Below are 18,034 nucleotides of genomic sequence, written 5' to 3' on the forward strand. Positions count from 1 at the left end.
TGCTTCCTGACCTGCATACAAATTTCTCAAGAGGCAGATCAGGTGGTTTGGTATTCCCATCTCTTTCAGAATTTTCCACAGTTTATTGTGATCCACACAATCAAAGGCTTTGGCATAGTCAATAAAGCAGAAACAGATGTTTTTCTGGAACTCTCTTGCTTTTTCGATGATCCAGCGGATGTTGGCAATTTGATCTCTGGTTCCTCTGCCTTTTCTAAAACCAGCTTGAACATCAGGAAGTTCACGGTTCATGTATTGCTGAAGCCTGGCTTGGAGAATTTTGAGCATTACTTTACTAGCATGTGAGATGAGTGCAATTGTGCGGTAGTTTGAGCATTCTTTGGCATTGCCTTTCTTTGGGATTGGAATGAAAACTGACCTTTTCCAGTCCTGTGGCCACTGCTGAGTTGTCCAAATGTGCTGGCATATTGAGTGTACCACTTTCACAGCATCATCTCTCAGGATTTGAAAGAGCTCAACTGGAATTCTATCACCTCCACTAGCTTTGTTCGTAGTGATGCTTTCTAAGGCCCACTGGACTTCACATTCCAGGATGTCTGGCTCTAGGTCAGTGATCACACCATCGTGATTATCTGGGTCATGAAGATCTTTTTTGTACAGTTCTTCTGTGTATTCTTGCCACGTCTTCTTAATATCTTCTGCTTCTGTTAGGTCCATACCATTTCTGTCCTTTATCGAGCCCATCTTTGCATTAAATGTTTCCTTGGTATCTCTAATTTTCTTGAAGAGCTCTCTAGCCTTTCCCATTCTGTTGTTTTCCTCTATTTCTTTGCATTGATCACTGAGGAAGGCTTTCCTATCTCTTCTTGCCATTCTTTGGAACTCTGCATTCAGATGCTTTTATCTTTCCTTTTCTCCTTTGCTTTTTGCTTCTCTTCTTTTCACAGCTATTTGTAAGGCCTCCCAGACAGCCATTTTGCTTTTTTGCATTTCTTTTCCTTGTGATGGTCTTGATCCCTGTCTCCTGTACAATGTCATGAACCTCAGTCCATAGTTCATCAGGCACACTATCTATCAGATATAGGCCCTTAAATCTATTTCTCACTTCCACTGTATAATCATAAGGGATTTGATTTAGGTCATACCTGAATGGTCTAGTGAATTTCCCTACTTTCTTCAATTTAAGCCTGAATTTGGTAATAAGGAGTTCATGATCTGAGCCACAGTCAGCTCCCGGTCTTGTTTTTGCTGACTGTATAGAGCTTCTCCATCTTTGGCTGCAAAGAACATAATCAATCTGATTTCGGTGTTGACCATCTGGTGATGTCCATGTATAGAGTCTTCTCTTGTGTTGTTGAAAGAGGGTGTTTGCTATGACCAGTGCATTTTCTTGGCAAAACTCTATTAGTCTTTGCCCTACTTCATTCCGTATTCCAAGGCCAAATTTGCCTGTTACTCCAGGTGTTTCTTGACTTCCTACTTTTGCATTCCAGTCCCCTATAAAGAAAAGGACATATTTCTTGGGTGTTAGTTCTAAAAGGTCTTGTAGGTCTTCATAGAACCGTTCAACTTCAGCTTCTTCAGTGTTACTGGTTGGGGCATAGACTTGGATTACTGTGATATTGAATGGTTTGCCTTGGAAATGAACAGAGATCATTCTGTTGTTTTTGAGACTGCATCCAAGTACTGCAGTTTGGACTCTTTTGTTGACCATGATGGCTACTCCATTTCTTCTGAGGGATTCCTGCCCACAGTAGTAGATATAATGGTCATCTGAGTTAAATTCGCCCATTCCAGTCCATTTCAGTTCGCTGATTCCTAGAATGTCGACATTCACTCTTGCCATCTCTTGTTTGACCACTTCCAATTTGCCTTGATTCATGGACCTGACATTCCAGGTTCCTATGCAATATTGCTCTTTACAGCATCGGACCTTGCTTCTATCACCAGTCACATCCACAACTGGGTATTGTTTTTGCTTTGTCTCCATCCCTTCATTCTTTCTGGAGTTATTTCTCCACTGATCTCCAGTAGCATATTGGGTACCTACTGACCTGGGGAGTTCCTGTTTCAATATCCTATCATTTTTCCTTTTCATACTGTTCATGGGGTTTTCAAGGCAAGAATACTGAAGTGGTTTGCCATTCCCTTCTCCAGTGGACCACATTCTGTCATAACTTTGTATGGTTATACCTTTAAAATGTTTTTTTTTAATTTCTCTTTTGCTGTGCTGGGTCTTCACTGATATGCAGGTTACTCTCTAGTTTTGGTGCGAAGGCTTCTCACCATGTTGATTTCTCTTGGGGAGCACAGGCTCTAGGGCACTTGGGCTTTAGGAGTTGTGACTCCCAGACTCTGGAGTTCAAGCTCCATAACTGTGGTGCACGGGCAAAGTTGCTTAGCGGCATGTGGGAACTTCCCAGACCAGGGATGAAACCCATGTTCCGTCCATTGGCAGGTGCATTCTTTATCACTGAGCCACCAGGGAAGCCTCTAGTGATAGCCTTTTACTTCTAGCTTTCTTATTGAAATTTCCATTTGAAATTCCATCTGCCTATTTAAGTCAACATATCAAAAACCAAACTTTCAAAATTCCCCTGCCTACGAATTTCTCTTATGCAGCCCATTTACTGCCTGCCCAGGGTTGAAACCCAAGTCTTGCTGTCTCTCAGGAACCAAGACCTACCCATTCTTCATCCCAAATATATTGTGTGTATTATCGCTTCTGCTCTATCCTCCCTGACATTATCTTTTCACTCACTAAAGCTTACCATAGTCTAGCAACATGCTAGGGGTTAGAGACCCAGAGGGAAGGTGAGAACCAATGAGTAAGTAAAATACAAAGCACTGTCGTAACTGACCTATGAGAGCCCACGGTGGTGGATCTTCAGGGAAGAGCAGGATGTACGAGAGTCGAGGAGCCTGAATCTAGGACTCTTCCAGTCTTGGTACAACTCATCTCTTGCCAGACATTCGGGAAAGCTTCCAGCCGCATGTCCATTCTGTCCTCTACCCTGCTGCCTAAACTTTATTTCCAGGGTTTGAATCAAGCTATGGCACTCTGTCACTAAAACCCTCCCATTATGGCAGGACAAGTGCCAAACTTATTGACCCTACTTACAAAACAGTCCAACTGAGCTTTTTTTTTCTCCCCAGCACTCTCTTAGACAACACAGTTATTAACCTCACAGTGCATGAAATAGGAAAGGAAAGAACAGAAATGAAAATGCCCATTCTGCCTTAAAAATATACCATCAGTATCATTTTCAACCACCCTCTTTTCCCGTTTGGTAGTCCACTCAGTGGATCATTCTCCTAATGATAGCTGTTCACACTTTGCATGACTGTTTCAAATATCAAGATACTGAATAGTTTTGGTGAACACAGTTAGTCAGTGTGTGATTACTCACTGCCCAGGTATATGCCCAGAGGCTCTGTATGACTATACGGTATATAGGAGCCATGAAGCAGACTGCTGAAAATGAACCTTAGGCCCTGCTCTTAGGAACATTGGGTTCATCTGTATAGATGAGTGTGATCTTGAGAGAATGAGAGCCAGGTGCCAACCACCTCTCCCTTCACAGGAATAAGCCGCTGCAACAACCTTCATTCATTCACTCACTCAGTCATTCACACATCAAACACTTCTTGAGCATGTGCCAAGAAGTGGTATGTTCTGTGATCCCAAAGTCTGGGATCAAAAAGCAGTGACCCAGATATTTACTGAGGGATCAGAGGGCTGGGGGAAAACTTGCTGCTGCTGCTGCTGCTAAGTCGCTTCAGTCGTGTCCGACTCTGTGCAACCCCATAGATGGCAGCCCAACAGGCTCCTCTGCCCATGCGATTTTCCAGGCAAGAGTACTGGAGTGGGGTGCCATTGCCTTCTCTGGGGGAAAACTTGAGAGGCTTTTAAAGATTGAATAAAGGTTTGGGGTTTTTTTGTAGCAAAAAGTGTGTGTGTGTTTGTGTGGGTTTATGTACTTAAGGGAGGAGAATGGTAGCATCTGGATGAGAAACAGATAGCTGCCCTGCTAAAGTGAACCCAAATGCCAAGGTAATTAGAAAATGACACACGGTATTCAGGAAATTCTGACAAGTTCAGTGTGGCTGCTGCTGCTGCTAAGTTGCTTTAGTCGTGTCCGACTCTTCGAGACCCCATGGACTGCAGCCTACCAGGCTCCTCTGCCCATGCGATTTTCCAGGCAAGAGTACTGGAGTGGGGTGCCATTGCCTTCTCTGGGGGAAAACTTGAGAGGCTTTTAAAGATTGAATAAAGGTTTGGGGTTTTTTTGTAGCAAAAAGTGTGTGTGTGTTTGTGTGGGTTTATGTACTTAAGGGAGGAGAATGGTAGCATCTGGATGAGAAACAGATAGCTGCCCTGCTAAAGTGAACCCAAATGCCAAGGTAATTAGAAAATGACACACGGTATTCAGGAAATTCTGACAAGTTCAGTGTGGCTGCTGCTGCTGCTAAGTTGCTTTAGTCGTGTCCGACTCTTCGAGACCCCATGGACTGCAGCCTACCAGGCTCCTCTGTCCATGGGATTTTCCAGGCAAGAGTACTGGAGTGGGGTGCCATTGCCTTCCCCATCAGTGTGGCTAGAGGGAGGCAACAGAGCAGGGGCAGGGAGAGCAGATAGAGATGCTGGAAGGCAAACAGTGCACAGATTATAGAAGACTTGTACCAAGGAGCTCAAGCTTTCTCTGTAAGCAGTGGGGAGCCCAGAGAAATCTTTTAAGCAGGGGAGTGACGGATGAGGTTGATTTTGGTTAAAGGTTCAGTATGTATATATTGATGGATTTGAGAAGATGAACATTTAATGAGTGCTTTATACAGGTGACCACAGCCAAGGACAAGTCTATGGCCACATCCCAGCTAACTCTGTATATTTGTGTGTGTCTCCCCTAGTGACGGTGTTGGCCATTTTCCATGAGCTGCATGTCGACCCTGACCTGTACACACTCTTGTTTGGGGAGAGCGTGTTGAATGATGCAGTCGCCATAGTCCTTACATAGTAAGTACCAGAACTTGGCTTGTGCTTCTTTGACCAAGTGAAAGATGCTTCAAATATGGTGATAATTCCTAGGGGCTTTAATAGTATCTTTTCTCTTATATCATAGAGATAAAGGCAATTTCTAGCTTTTAAGGAATAATTACCACTGAAGAGCTCCAGTAATGTGTACATTTCATTGTGCACTTAATTTCTAACACTATTAAGTTTCATGTTTCCAGTCTATGATAAAAAGCTACTCAGAGGGTAATGCTTTTTTTTCTTGGTGTATATATTTACCTGATTCACTTAGGGTTCCTAAAATGCACATAAATAAGCTTTCTTCATTTTATTTATTTATTTATTTTGCATTCTTCATTTTAAATCAGTATCATTTAATTTTTTCAAGTCATTTTTCCAGATAATAGACTAATAGAAACCATTGTATGTATAAGAATTTGGGCAAATCAGAGATAGAAGTTGAGAGTCATAAATCTCTATTTATCAATGCAAATGTCATGCATTATAGGAATACACACATTCTAAAATCATCCACGTGATAAGTAAAACTGATGAACCTTCTGCTAACAGGTAATATAATTTCCCTTTCATTCTGGAGGAATTTTCATTTCAGGATGAGAATTAGTGCTCTCTTCTCACCTCCCCTTCAGGCACTCACCATTTATATTTAATAAATGCCATTTTGGTGGCTTTCACTATGTCAGAGGTCTCTTCTTGGTTTTAGATTAAGACTAACATTTTGGGCAACTGTCAAATACCCCAAAGGAAAGTATCCATCTAATAATTAACTGTGACAACAAGATTCAATTCAGGGTGCTAATTACTTTGAATGCATTTGAAAATGTATTGCAAACTAACAAAGGATTTTTCAGTCAGACCTCACAGAGCAGTCTAGGCAACAGCAGAGCAGCACCTCTCTTTTTTTCTCCCAGCTGACATTTCTCAAGTCTGCTATCCCAAAGTTACCACTGTATTCAGCAACGTTCAGGAAAGAGTCAAAAAGAAAAAAAAAAAAAAACCTTATATTTCACCTGGCTCCCAAGAAGTGCCTTTCCTGCTTTTAAGTAAAATATCAGTGAGTCCAAATTAAGAGCAAAAGCCATGGCACATTCACAAATGCCAAAGGATGCTTATAAAGAAACACCAAGAACAGTTCACTAAAACATCAGGAATCTCTGTCCAAGAAATACTAGTATTAAGGGAACATTTGGAGTAAAACTTGTTTAAAATCTGCTGAGTCTCTCATCTTCACTTCCTGAACTGCCAAGTTGTAAAAGGCCAAGCAAAGCGAAATCACTAAAGCACAAATGAGCTTGGGAAAGAATCGTGCAGCTACAACCAAGGAAAGGTTTGGCCTTTCTGCTTTCAGCACGACCATTCACAGTAGTTTTCCATTAAAAATGCAGACTCCAAGGATGAATGTTGATGCTGCTGAGCACAAGCCTGGAGGACATCTGGAACAATCCATTTAATATCGCCTCGGGTCCATAGGTGGTTATTAACTGGCAGTGCATTTTCTACTCCCCTACCCGTGCATTGCATGTTGTAACAAAATGTGTTACGCACCATATCAGGATCCCTTCCTTTCTAGGCACCAGACACTTGCCATTCTAACCAAAATCTTGTGCTTCCCAGCTTTGACATTTCAGGTATTGTACAGAGTGACCCCAATGAGTTTTAACTTTAAAATAAAGGTAAATCCTAAATTAGGAGTTCTTGACATGGACACTGCCACACATTGAAATCTGCAGGCTCTTTCTTCCACCCAGTGCATGCGGATTCCATCGGCCCCTCCCGGGAGCTCTACTGAGCATTAATGCACAGCTGTCCCTCTGCATCCACAAGGGACTGGTTCCAGGCCACGTGTGGATACCAAAATCCACAGGTGCTCAAGTCCCTTATACAAAATGGCACAGTACAGCCAATCCTTTCCACCCGCCAGCTCCCTGTCTGCAGAGTCAGCTAACTAACCTCAGATTGTTGGATGAGGAACCTGCAAATTCAGCAGGCCACTTGTACTTAGGTTACGCTGGGTCTGGACTCTGTCCACCTCTCCTGTCTATTAATTACTTGTATCATCTTGCACAATTGTCCATGTGTTTCACTCTTCACTTTTCTCACATGCATCTTAAACTTAGTTTACAGCCCATATGACAGTCTCATTTTATACATCTACTTACCCATACATTCCCTCTCCTTTTAATGCTGCACCCCACCCTCTCTCTTCCAACTATCTTCTATTTACCTTGCAAGAGCCCTACTAAAAAGTTTTCCATGACCTTCAGACCAGAAGTTCAACATTTGTCTCTCCATTTTCCTCTTTCTTCACTCTAAACTTCACATAGTGCCCAGTCAAGTCTCTGACTTGTAACCTATGCTTTTCTTTACCTGCATTAAGCTCTCTCTTCACAGCTCCTGTTTTTGGCTCATCAAGTCTTTTACCACATACCTCAGACTCCTCCTCTGGGAACCACTAGCCCACATGCTAAGACCCTACCCTTCCTTTCTGTGTGCCTAATTCTCTGCCAGCTCAGCAGTGCACTCTTAGGTTTACATGTATATTTGCATCTCTAGATAGTAACATCTGAAGATGGAGTCTTTGCACTTGAAACATACATTGAAAGAGAAGATGAAAATCTGTTTTGTATTTTCCCTTTTTCAGTTCCATCTTTGTGTGGTTTTGAAGTTTAAGAAAAGAGATAGAGTTTTTTATTGTATCATGGAGAAGAAAAGACACATTTTGATGTGAAATCAAGTACAGTAAGGGACCTAAATCATCAACCACTATGGCCTTTGCAGTGACTCTGGAGCCTCTTTGGAATGGTCATACACTTTCATTTACCTTCTCATCTTCCAACAGCAAATCTCCTTGTTTAAGTACCATCCTCTTAATATTTAAAAAAGTTTTATTGTTAGTTTTGTGACAATACTCTGTTCTAGCATTTCTCATTCAAATACAGAGTAATTTAGCCATATTTTAATTTAAATTGGGCTTGCCTGGTGACTCAGTGGTAAAGAATCTGCCTGCAATGCAGGAGACACAGGAGATGGGTTCAGTCCCTGAGTCAGGAAGATCTCCTGGAAAAGGAAATGGCAACCCTTTCCAGTATTCTTTTGTGAAAAATCCAATGGACAGAGAAGCCTGGTGGGCTGCTGCTGCTAAGTCCGTCCAGTCATGTCTGACTCTGTGCGACCCCATAGACCGCAGCCCACCAGGCTCCCCCATCCCTGGGATTCTCCAGGCAAGAACACTGGAGTGGGGTGCCATTGCCTTCTCCGCTGGTGGGCTGCATAGGGTCACAAAGAGTTGGACACAACTGAGTATGTGTGCACACCATAATGCCATAGTTTAAATTAGCTTTTCTGTGCTAATCTAAGTAACACTTATAATACTTTTTCTTAGGCTAAATGTGCTCTGAATTTCAAACAACTACTGTAATGTATAATTGAATTTGATGATCACAACTCCTGAACATAGCAGTGCATGGTGGGTGGTGTCCCTAAGACTTAAAATGATCCAGAGTTACCTTAAGATAAAAGTAACTTTATTTAACAAAAAGTTTTGGAATTAGCTCTTCTCTGCTCTATACGATTGTTCCAAGTATATAGGGAATGTCATGCCCAAACATGTATGCATAATGGCTCATGAATGAATTCCACGTGATGGATTTGCATTTCTAAGAATGCGTTATAGACTATGAAGGAAGGCAAAAGATACAATGAAGACATCTTAAAAGATGTGTGTTTTTGAATCCTGAACAAAGAGGCAACATGGTAGGGTAGAAAGAGCCTTAGATGTAAGTCAAAAAGCTGGTGTCAGGATTGTCACGAATTAACTGTGCAGTTATTACCGTTGACATGGAATCAACCCAAACTGGAGTAAACACAAGGGGAATCTGTGTGAACTGAGGTAACTGAACAGCACGAGTAGACGTGGCTCAGGAAAGGGCCAGTGAAACAAACACAGCTCTCTCCTCACTCAGCCTCTTCAGGGTTATCTCACACACCTGGTCACAGATGGCTGCCAGCATCTCCCAGGGCTGTATCTTTAATCAGGAGAGTAGGGCCAGAATCTTTGTCCCATTATTCCCAGAAATAATCTTGGTACATCTTGTAGGTTCTGATGCCATTCCAGACTCACTTGAGGCCAGGGAGACGTGCTGAGTTTACTGTCTCAGGTCTAAGTCACATTGTTCATGAATTTAAGGCAGTAATTGGTTTTAATTGAAAGCACATGAACTGAGACTGGGGCAAGGTGGGATTATCGCTCAGAGTAATACTGCCACAAAAAAGGAAGAGTGGGGACTCCCCTGGTTTTCCAGTGGTTAAGAATTCACGTTGCAATGCGGAGGACATGGGTTCTATCCCTGGTCGAAGAACTGAGATCCCTCATGCTGAAGGATAACTGAGCTCACGCTGCTACAGCTAGAGAGTCTGTGCACTACAACAAAGATACCACGCAGCCGAATTTTGTTTTTAATTTAATTTAATAAAATTAAATTAAAAAAGACAAGTGGATGTTTGTTGCGGTGTGTGGCAACTAAGACCCCATGCAGCCAAACTTTTTCAAAAAATAAAATTAAAAAGAAGAGTGGAGGCTGATCAGAAACAAAATAAAACTGCAAAAACCATGACGGTGACTTTATATGACCATAAACTTTTCACACTTGTTTCCTTACCTATATTATGTAAGAACACTGGTTCTGTATACATTACAGAATTATTCTGGGCAATAAATAAAACAATATAGTTGGAAAGGCTGTATAATCTATATAATCTACATAATCCGTGCTTATAAGTATATATATACTTATAATTTATATAGTCACGTAAATCAATATCTTTCATTCTACTTATACATATCTCTGGTTTCAGTGAAATGACTAAAGAAAGATCTGCTTCTAGTGAAGCATTCCTTCATAAATATGACATTTTATGAACCAGGGAATAGAGAGAATAACCATTTTTACATGTGATTTCCCCCATTAGGAATGAATGACTTAGTTAAAGCACACAGTCTAAAATCAAGAACTAGAAGTTGAAGTATATTATTTAACATTATATAGGTTCTCACAACCAAAGCTGATATTACTTGTGAAAGCTAATTGGCGGAGGAGAGAGAAAAGCAGGGCTATGTTACCTGAAACACCATGTCTCTCACAGTAAGAAATCAATTTTTACATACGGAGTTGATAAGTCAAGAAATGAAAGTGTGTGTGTATATATATACACACACACATAAAGTCTGAGTTGCAGTGCAAAGGCCACAGGTTCGATCCCTGGTTGGGGAACAAAGATCTGACATACTGTGGAGCAACTAAGACCTGACACAGCCAAATAAATAAATATTGGGCTTCCCAGGTGGCTCAGTCGTAAAGAACCCTGCCAACGCAGGAACTGCAGGAGACGCGGGTTCCCTGAGTCAGGAAGATCCCCTGGAGAAGGAAATGGCAACCTACTCCAGTATTCTTGCCTGGAGAATCCCATGGACAGAGGAGGTTGGTGGGCTACAGTCTATGGGATCACAAAGAGTCAGACATGCATGCAGAATCACAGGGCAGCCATCCGAAGAAATAAAGACATAAATGGTTAAAAAGAGATACTTTTGCTATGTACGACAATGATAAAAGTGAAAAGATAATTTAACTCTATTTTGTATCCTTGCATACTATCTGAATGTTTGTATGCATTTGAATTAATGTATTCAAACTATTCTTCAGGTGATCAAAATAAAAGAAAAGCCAATTTATTTGATGAGAATAGAGTCAATCAATCCTAGCAGGCAAAAGTCACTACAAACAAAATTAAATGATGAAAGATAGACCAGCGAAAGTAGTTTCAACAGACACACTGATGTCTTTCAAATATGTATTATGATTGTCAATCTTTTTAGTATACCAAGTGTAACTAAATCAGGTAACTAGTTCTGTTACCTGAGGTAAATTACTTAACCTCTCCTTGCACCAGATGTGTGCTTTATAAAACAGAGATGGTGATATTAATAGCACTTACCTCATTGGGTAGGATTAAACAAAAAGCACCTGGAATAGGGCCTGACTTATAACATTCAGTAAGCACTAGATATTAGCTTCTGATAGTACTCCTGTTATAAAAGACCAATAAAGAAAAAGTAAATGTGATAGAAAAATGGGCAAAAGATGTCGGTAGATAATGAACAAGAGAAGAAACATAAATGGCCAGTATTCTACTGGCCATTTAATTATTTATATTATAGTAATTAATTTTTTTACTTATTATAATTTTTACTTATTTTTTTACTTATTATAATTTATTATTATTATTTATCATTTATTATTATTATTACTTATTATAATTATTATAATTATTATTATAAATTTTTACTTATTATAATTTACATTATAATAAGATCAGCTTCACTAGTAATGAAACAAATTAAATATCATTTTTTGCCTAGCAAATCTTCAAATTTTCAGAACTCAAGAGAGAACAGTCATACTTGGGGTAAATCAGAGTTTGGGGAAATGGGAACCCTCCCCCATTACTGATAAAAAAAGAGAAAAGGAATAGAACATTGATAAAGGCAGTTTGGCAATATTTATAGTCATTAGAATTTGTGAACACTTTCACCCATTTACTTCATTTCTAGAAATTTGTCTTAAGCATTTAAGGGTATGTGTAAAAATTTCTTCATGAGGATGAGTGCATTGCTTTGAACAAAAAGGTGTACTTAAATTACTAGTTGGTTGAGTAAATTATATTAAAATCATGAAATTCTATGCAGACATTTAAAAAAATGATAGAAAAATTATTGATATTAAAAGATATTCACAATATATTTTTAGGTAAAATAGGAAAATGTTACTTTTATATATTTTTAAATACTTATTTTTATTCATTTATTTGGCTGCACCGGGTTTTATTTGCCACATATGGGCTCTTGCTTGAGGCATGTGGAATCTAGTTCCCTGACCAGAGATTGACCCCAGGCTCCCTGCTTTGGGAGCATGAAGTTTCAATAGCTGGACCACAAGGGAAGGCCTGAAAAAAATTTAAATGATGTATACTATAAGACCTATTAATTTTTGGTTAAAAAAACCACAGCCAAATTTATGTGTGTATAATTATAATATATTATAATTTATATACAAGATCAAAGTGTTAGGTGGGATCACAGGTGATTTTTATATTCTTTTTTGCTTGGATATAAATATATACAATGATCAGCTTTGGTCCAATGAATTGTCCATTAACATACTTGATAATTGGCAATCTTCATTTAAATGTAGATTCTAGAGAGCTTTAAATCTGACATTTTTCTACCCATGAAGGAGAAGAAAGAGGACGATGAGTGTTCTCAGTCATTTATCTGCAAAACTGAAGTACTGCCAGTATTGTACTGAAATATCTTCTTGTGAAATAATTGCACAGTGTACAAATGCTTCCAGATTTTCTTAAAGATAAAATCAGAACCTCATTAAACAGCTGGCTGTTGGATGATAATAAATACATGCTAGGTTCCTTCATTTTCTGGTAAGCAAATGCTTACAAGGAAATTCAATGTAGATTATTAAAAGAGGGTGGGAAATGGAGCACTGTTTTCTTTTTTTAAATAAGAGTGTTACGCTGCTTAGAGGTTCTTACTAGAAAATGTCATTTAAAGTGTGACACTGGTGAATGCTTGGCACTTAGCGTGAGTGACATTTTGAAAGAGCACATTTCTTATAGTGCATGCATCTTAAGAGAAATTTAAAATGGAAATTAATGGGATGGCTGTGAGACTCCAAGTGCCATGCAACTAACAGGAACCTTGAGATGTCATCCAGTCTTTCAGCAAAAATGTACTGAGGACCTATAAGCAGACATTGTGCTGAGCCCTGATGATGTAGAAGGATGGGCACAGCCACCTATCCCTGCTCTCAACTTAACTCCTCAGTGAAACAGGCGAATGATAGCTAACGCAGGATTTAATATGTGTAACAAAAACTTGCTCTAAAAATTATCCCAGAAAATTGCTCTGTAGAGATGGGTTCTGAACATACAGTGCTAAGGAAATCTATTCTTCTTCTTGGTACCAGCATCTCTATGTAGATTACAAGCTCCTCGAAGGCAAATAGGTGGTTCTCCATCACCCACGACATGAAGCTAATTATCTGGAAGTTTCTCAACGTTTCAAATACAGATGGGGACATTTTACTAATTATTAAAATTAAAATTCATTCCAGAGGATGGGTGTTTAATATTCTTCATATCACTTCTTCTAAATATGTGAAAAGCCTTATTTGTTATCCTCATTAGCTCTAATTCCCCCGTTTGACCCGTAGCTGTAAACAAAGAGGTGATAAGAAGATGTCTCCTTTGGATGAGCATGGACCAAAACTGTTATTCCAGCCAGAAAGTACAATATTTCTCATAAATCTGCTTAACTTAAAAACAAATTTCTTGTATCTTGACATATCTTTCTGAGGATAAGTTACTTTTATATTTACCTTGGAAACTGATAATCAGCATGAAATGCATTTATTCTGATGCCTGTCTGGATACTGCTGGTATACATAATTGAAAAAAAGAAAAAAAAGTTATGGTCCTCTTGGCTTAAGGCTCCTTATCCTGGCAGGGAGTTCCATGCCAACTTCATCTTTTGGACACCAGGTGGCGGCACCTGGTAGGGATGGAAAGGGGTCCTGGTATCTTTAAGAAGCAACTGGGAGGCAGAGCTCAGCTGACCTCCAGCTTCAGTCAGAAAGCCCAGCGTGTGCTGCCACACCCATGCCTGCTGCAGCAGCCTTGTTTGTTTTTTCTCATTCCTGATCCCTGGTTCCTGTTTCCTGGATCCCTGGCTCCTGGCTATGACTCTGGAACCTCCCCTACCCTGCCTCTTAATGTCCCTGTTCAGATGACAGGAACTGACCTTGGCTTCATCCTGGTTCTCCATCCCTTGTCTCTCAGATTAGATCTGACATTTGCTTACTATTTCTCCGAAACTCAGAACTGGCTTTGCTTCATGTCAAACCATGCACTGCAAACTGACCTACCAAGAATAAATAAATAAAAGAAATCCATGTTGATGGTATCTTATTTCAGTCCCACTATAAGTTAGTTTATTGGCATGTAAATCAGATGTAAGTGACAGAAACCCAATTCAAATTAGCTTAAGCAAAGGATTTCACTGGCCTATTTAACAGGAGTTGAGCTGACTCTGGACATACCAGGATTTAGGGGTTCAAATATCATTGTCTTCTTTCTTGGCTCTGATTCCCTGTGAGTGCTAACATCATTCTTTCCTACTGCAGATAGACTGCACAGATATATGTGTACATATCTATGCACAATAAAAATTTATATATATATATATATATACACACACACAGACTGCAGGAAAGGGTAACTGATGCTATCTCCAGGCTTATATTGTTCTAGCTCAAAATAACACTTAATTCTCCCAGTATTTGCATATCAGCCACAGAGAAGGACTCCTGTTGGCTCTGCTTGTATCAGAAGATCACCTCTAGACCAACCACACAGGACTCCATGGAAATTAAACATGGTGACTGGCCAGATATGAATGATATCCTCATCCTTGTGGCCCGTGGCATGGAATCTACTATTAGAAGAAAGTGACTGAAAAGACCAGTTTAATCCCAGAATAACAACTACTGATTTCACAATAATGGAATGTTCAGGACATAATGAACTGAAATGAAGCAGATAGGCCCCATGCCTTTACAAACTTAAAAAAAAATGCTTTATCTAAAAAGGCAAAAAAATATCTTCTAAATGTAGAATTTATTTGAAGAAGAGGAAAAGAAATTCCCTAAGTGTAAGAAACGAGAGAATCAAGGCTACAGTGGGAAGCTGCCATTGTCGGTAGCCACATGATTTTGTGTGGGATATAGACCCAGAGGTTTGGGAGCTGGAGTCCCATTTCCCTGTGGAAATCAGAGCTCTGTCTTATAAGCTCATTCATGATAATATACTTGTGCAAAGCTCTTTGAATAAAGCCTGCAGTCTCAAACTGCTCTCTCCATCACAGACTCTGTCCATCAGCCTTAAGAAATGGTGAGGACACTTGCCTTTTGGATTTTGCATCAAAATCCCTGATCCAGGAAGTTGTGTACAGGAAATACAAGCCAATGAATTAAGATTAAAAGTTTTTAGGACTATTGAAACTCCTGCCCCTGACTTATTTTCCTTCCCTTATTTCTAAATATGCTAAACTTCTCTGAAGTGATACTATCTCAACTCAGAAACATGGAAATCCCACAGTAAAAAAACGCTTCCTGAAAATAAATTCACAGTAAAAATTTACAAGCCAAGGAAGGAAATGACTCCACTATGAAGAAAACCCAGGAGGTAACCAAAAGTAAATCAGAACAAGCACTCTAAGGAACTAAACAAAAAATATAAAATATTGAGATATATTATAAAAAATGAGCATATTAAAGTGACTAAAGAGATAAGTGGAGGAGCAGAAAACAAGTTAGGAAAGAATAAAAAAAGAAGAAGCGAAAGACTGTTCCAAAATGAAAAATGCATATATTGACATTAAAAACTAAACAGATGAGATAAATGTCCTATTAAATGCAGATGGTTAATCAAAAGATAAAATTTGCAAATGAACCAGGATGCAGAGCAGAGTTAATTTGTGGCACTACTTGAAGAAATAATGGATGGTAATTTTCCAGAATTGAAGAGAAAAATTAAGACATCACATTATGTCCAGAACTGGATAAATTAAAATTATCTCACATCCAAATATATTATAGTGAAGTATGAGATCATCAAAGACAAAGTGGAAATCTGAAAAGCAACCAGAGAGGAAAGATGAATTGCTGACAGTGGAAAACAATTTAGAAGGCAGCACTTTTCTTATTAGCATTAATAGTTGCCTGAGGACAGTAGAATAATACGTACAAAGTACCGAGGGAAAATAATCTATAAACAGGGTTCTAAATAGCCTACAAACAAGGTTACCATTCTAGGGAAAGAATGAAATAAAGACATTTATAGATTAAAAAGAGTTGACCACTCATGGATAATCGGTGATAGAAATAAGAAACTGAACAAATAGCAGTGGGAGACAGGAGTGGTGAGCAAAGAAATTGGTGAAATAATCATAAATCTAATCAGGAATGACCATGGCAATAATAATGATGATTAGTGGAGTAACTTATGTGAGAACTAGCACTCTATTATTCACTACAATATTCAGAGGTAGTAGACATTGAATGTGATTGGACTGAGAGATGATGCTGAGTTCAGGAAGTAGAAACACAGCAAAAGAGCTGTTTTAAAGCAATCCAATTTTCACTCAAGCAGCCGTGTTCATTAAAATATTTATCAAAATGGCCGAAGAGTATGACAACAAATGATCCTTCTCAGCTTGGTTTAGAAATGCTGAAATCAGTTTAAATGGGCTATGAAACTTTAGGTAGTCTTTAATACTTTCAAACTATATGAAGTATTTCTTCAAGTTAGAAAGCTGGTAAAGTATCTTTCTTGGGATCCTTTCATTTTTCTGCTCAAGATTATAGGCTCTCTCCTTTGTACCTCTAGTGTCTCGAGTGTGGGACTCAGCAGGTTTTCTCTGGATGCTGTCTTTCATCGTTCTCATTGTCTTCCTAGTTTTCTTCATTCTTGGTTCTGATTGCCTCACGTTCCTTATTGTCAGATTTTATGATCCTCACCAGGAATTTATCTATTCAGTTCTTACCAAGTCCTGGGAAGAGGTTACCTCCCTGGGTGGAAAGCAGGGATGTTTTCTGCCACATCCGTTCTTGATATGCTGTGTGATGGAGATTCTTTAAAATATTGTCATTTATATCCTCAAGTAACTTTGAGTTAACATTCTAGGCAACAAACCATTTTTGAGAGAACATTGGAAGGGATAGTTTTGTCTTCTGATGTACATTGTTCACTAAATCACAATGAACAATGTATGTAGCTCCTTATTCATTTTTGCCTCTGTTTGAAATTTTGGTTCTCTCTACATAAAAGAACCTGATGATCTCTAGTCCAGGCTGGGATGACCAGCCATGAACTAAGATAATGATTTGTGCTAAGCAAAGTATGTATGAGGCAGAGGCAGACAGCAGGGCACTGATATAAAAAAAGCACCAAGAAATTACTGATCCATGGCCCAGACTATCCACATTAGCTTGATCAGTTCATTTTCTTTCTATAGTCAAGTTATGTAGGAAGCTGAATCATAATCAGCATCCACTTTATTATTTACCACAGGAAATTGCTGTCACTAGGATTTCAAGCACCCCAAAGATCATATGACAAAAGCAGTCTCCCTATAGGCTGACCTGCATAAAAAGATAAATATCTAGAGGGTTGTATGATCAGCATGGGAACAGATGAAGAAGAGTAGATTGATGAATCATTTGTTTATCTGCATCTTTCACACAATAGGTACTATTTCCCCCCCACCGGAGGTAGTAGGCAACCACTCGCCAAATCCATTACCAACATTTAGGATAATTTAAAACTATTCAAAGTATGTTAGCATAACTAAACCTTACTCTCTCCCCACTACATAAAGCTGGGACTGTCACTCACAGAGTTTGTGTGATTCTTCTCGATTCTTCTGTGACTAATCAGTCCTTCTTCAGGTTGATGGGTTGCATGTTTGTCACTACATATAAAAGCCTTATCTCTATTTAATGTCCTTGAATACCTGATAGGGGAATTGATAGAGATTCTCTCTCCTCTGTGTTGTAACCTGTGACATACATTCTCAAGACAGTGGACTAATGATGGGCGACAGTTCATCACTAGATATCTGGGATATCTCTGAGAAGAACCAACCATGACTTTGGCTACACGGGAAGTAAAATTTCCAGCGTTGTCAAACTGGCTTCTGTTCATAACATGATCTGAAACACTGCCCATTCAACTTTTGGGGAAGAGGCTACGAAGTCTTTTAGAATCTCAGAGAAGGGGGCATGCATCTGAACTTCAGGAACTCGTGGTTAAGATGTTTTTGTCCTAAGGCATATTTATTTCCGGTGTGTTTTAAGCTTGAATTCTCATTTTGAACAACCAAAAAAATGCCTTTTATTTTAAGTGATCAACTCT

The 18,034-nt window shown here is 39.2% G+C and overlaps 1 protein-coding gene across 4 annotated transcripts in view; it reads left to right on the plus strand.

Moving 5' to 3' along the window:
* Window positions 1-18,034, plus strand: part of SLC9A9 (solute carrier family 9, subfamily A (NHE9, cation proton antiporter 9), member 9) — a 656,333-nt gene that overhangs the window by 229,426 nt on the left and 408,873 nt on the right. For all 4 annotated transcript variants that reach the window (XM_010858137.1, XM_010858138.1, XM_010858139.1 and 1 more), the window contains one exon: window positions 4,870-4,975. In XM_010858137.1, the coding sequence (XP_010856439.1) occupies window positions 4,870-4,975 (106 nt within the window). The remainder of the gene's footprint in view (window positions 1-4,869; window positions 4,976-18,034) is intronic.

This window comes from Bison bison, unplaced genomic scaffold, assembly GCF_000754665.1.
Source record: "Bison bison bison isolate TAMUID 2011002044 unplaced genomic scaffold, Bison_UMD1.0 scf7180017864384, whole genome shotgun sequence".
In the NCBI taxonomy this organism is placed as follows: Eukaryota; Metazoa; Chordata; class Mammalia; order Artiodactyla; family Bovidae; genus Bison; species Bison bison.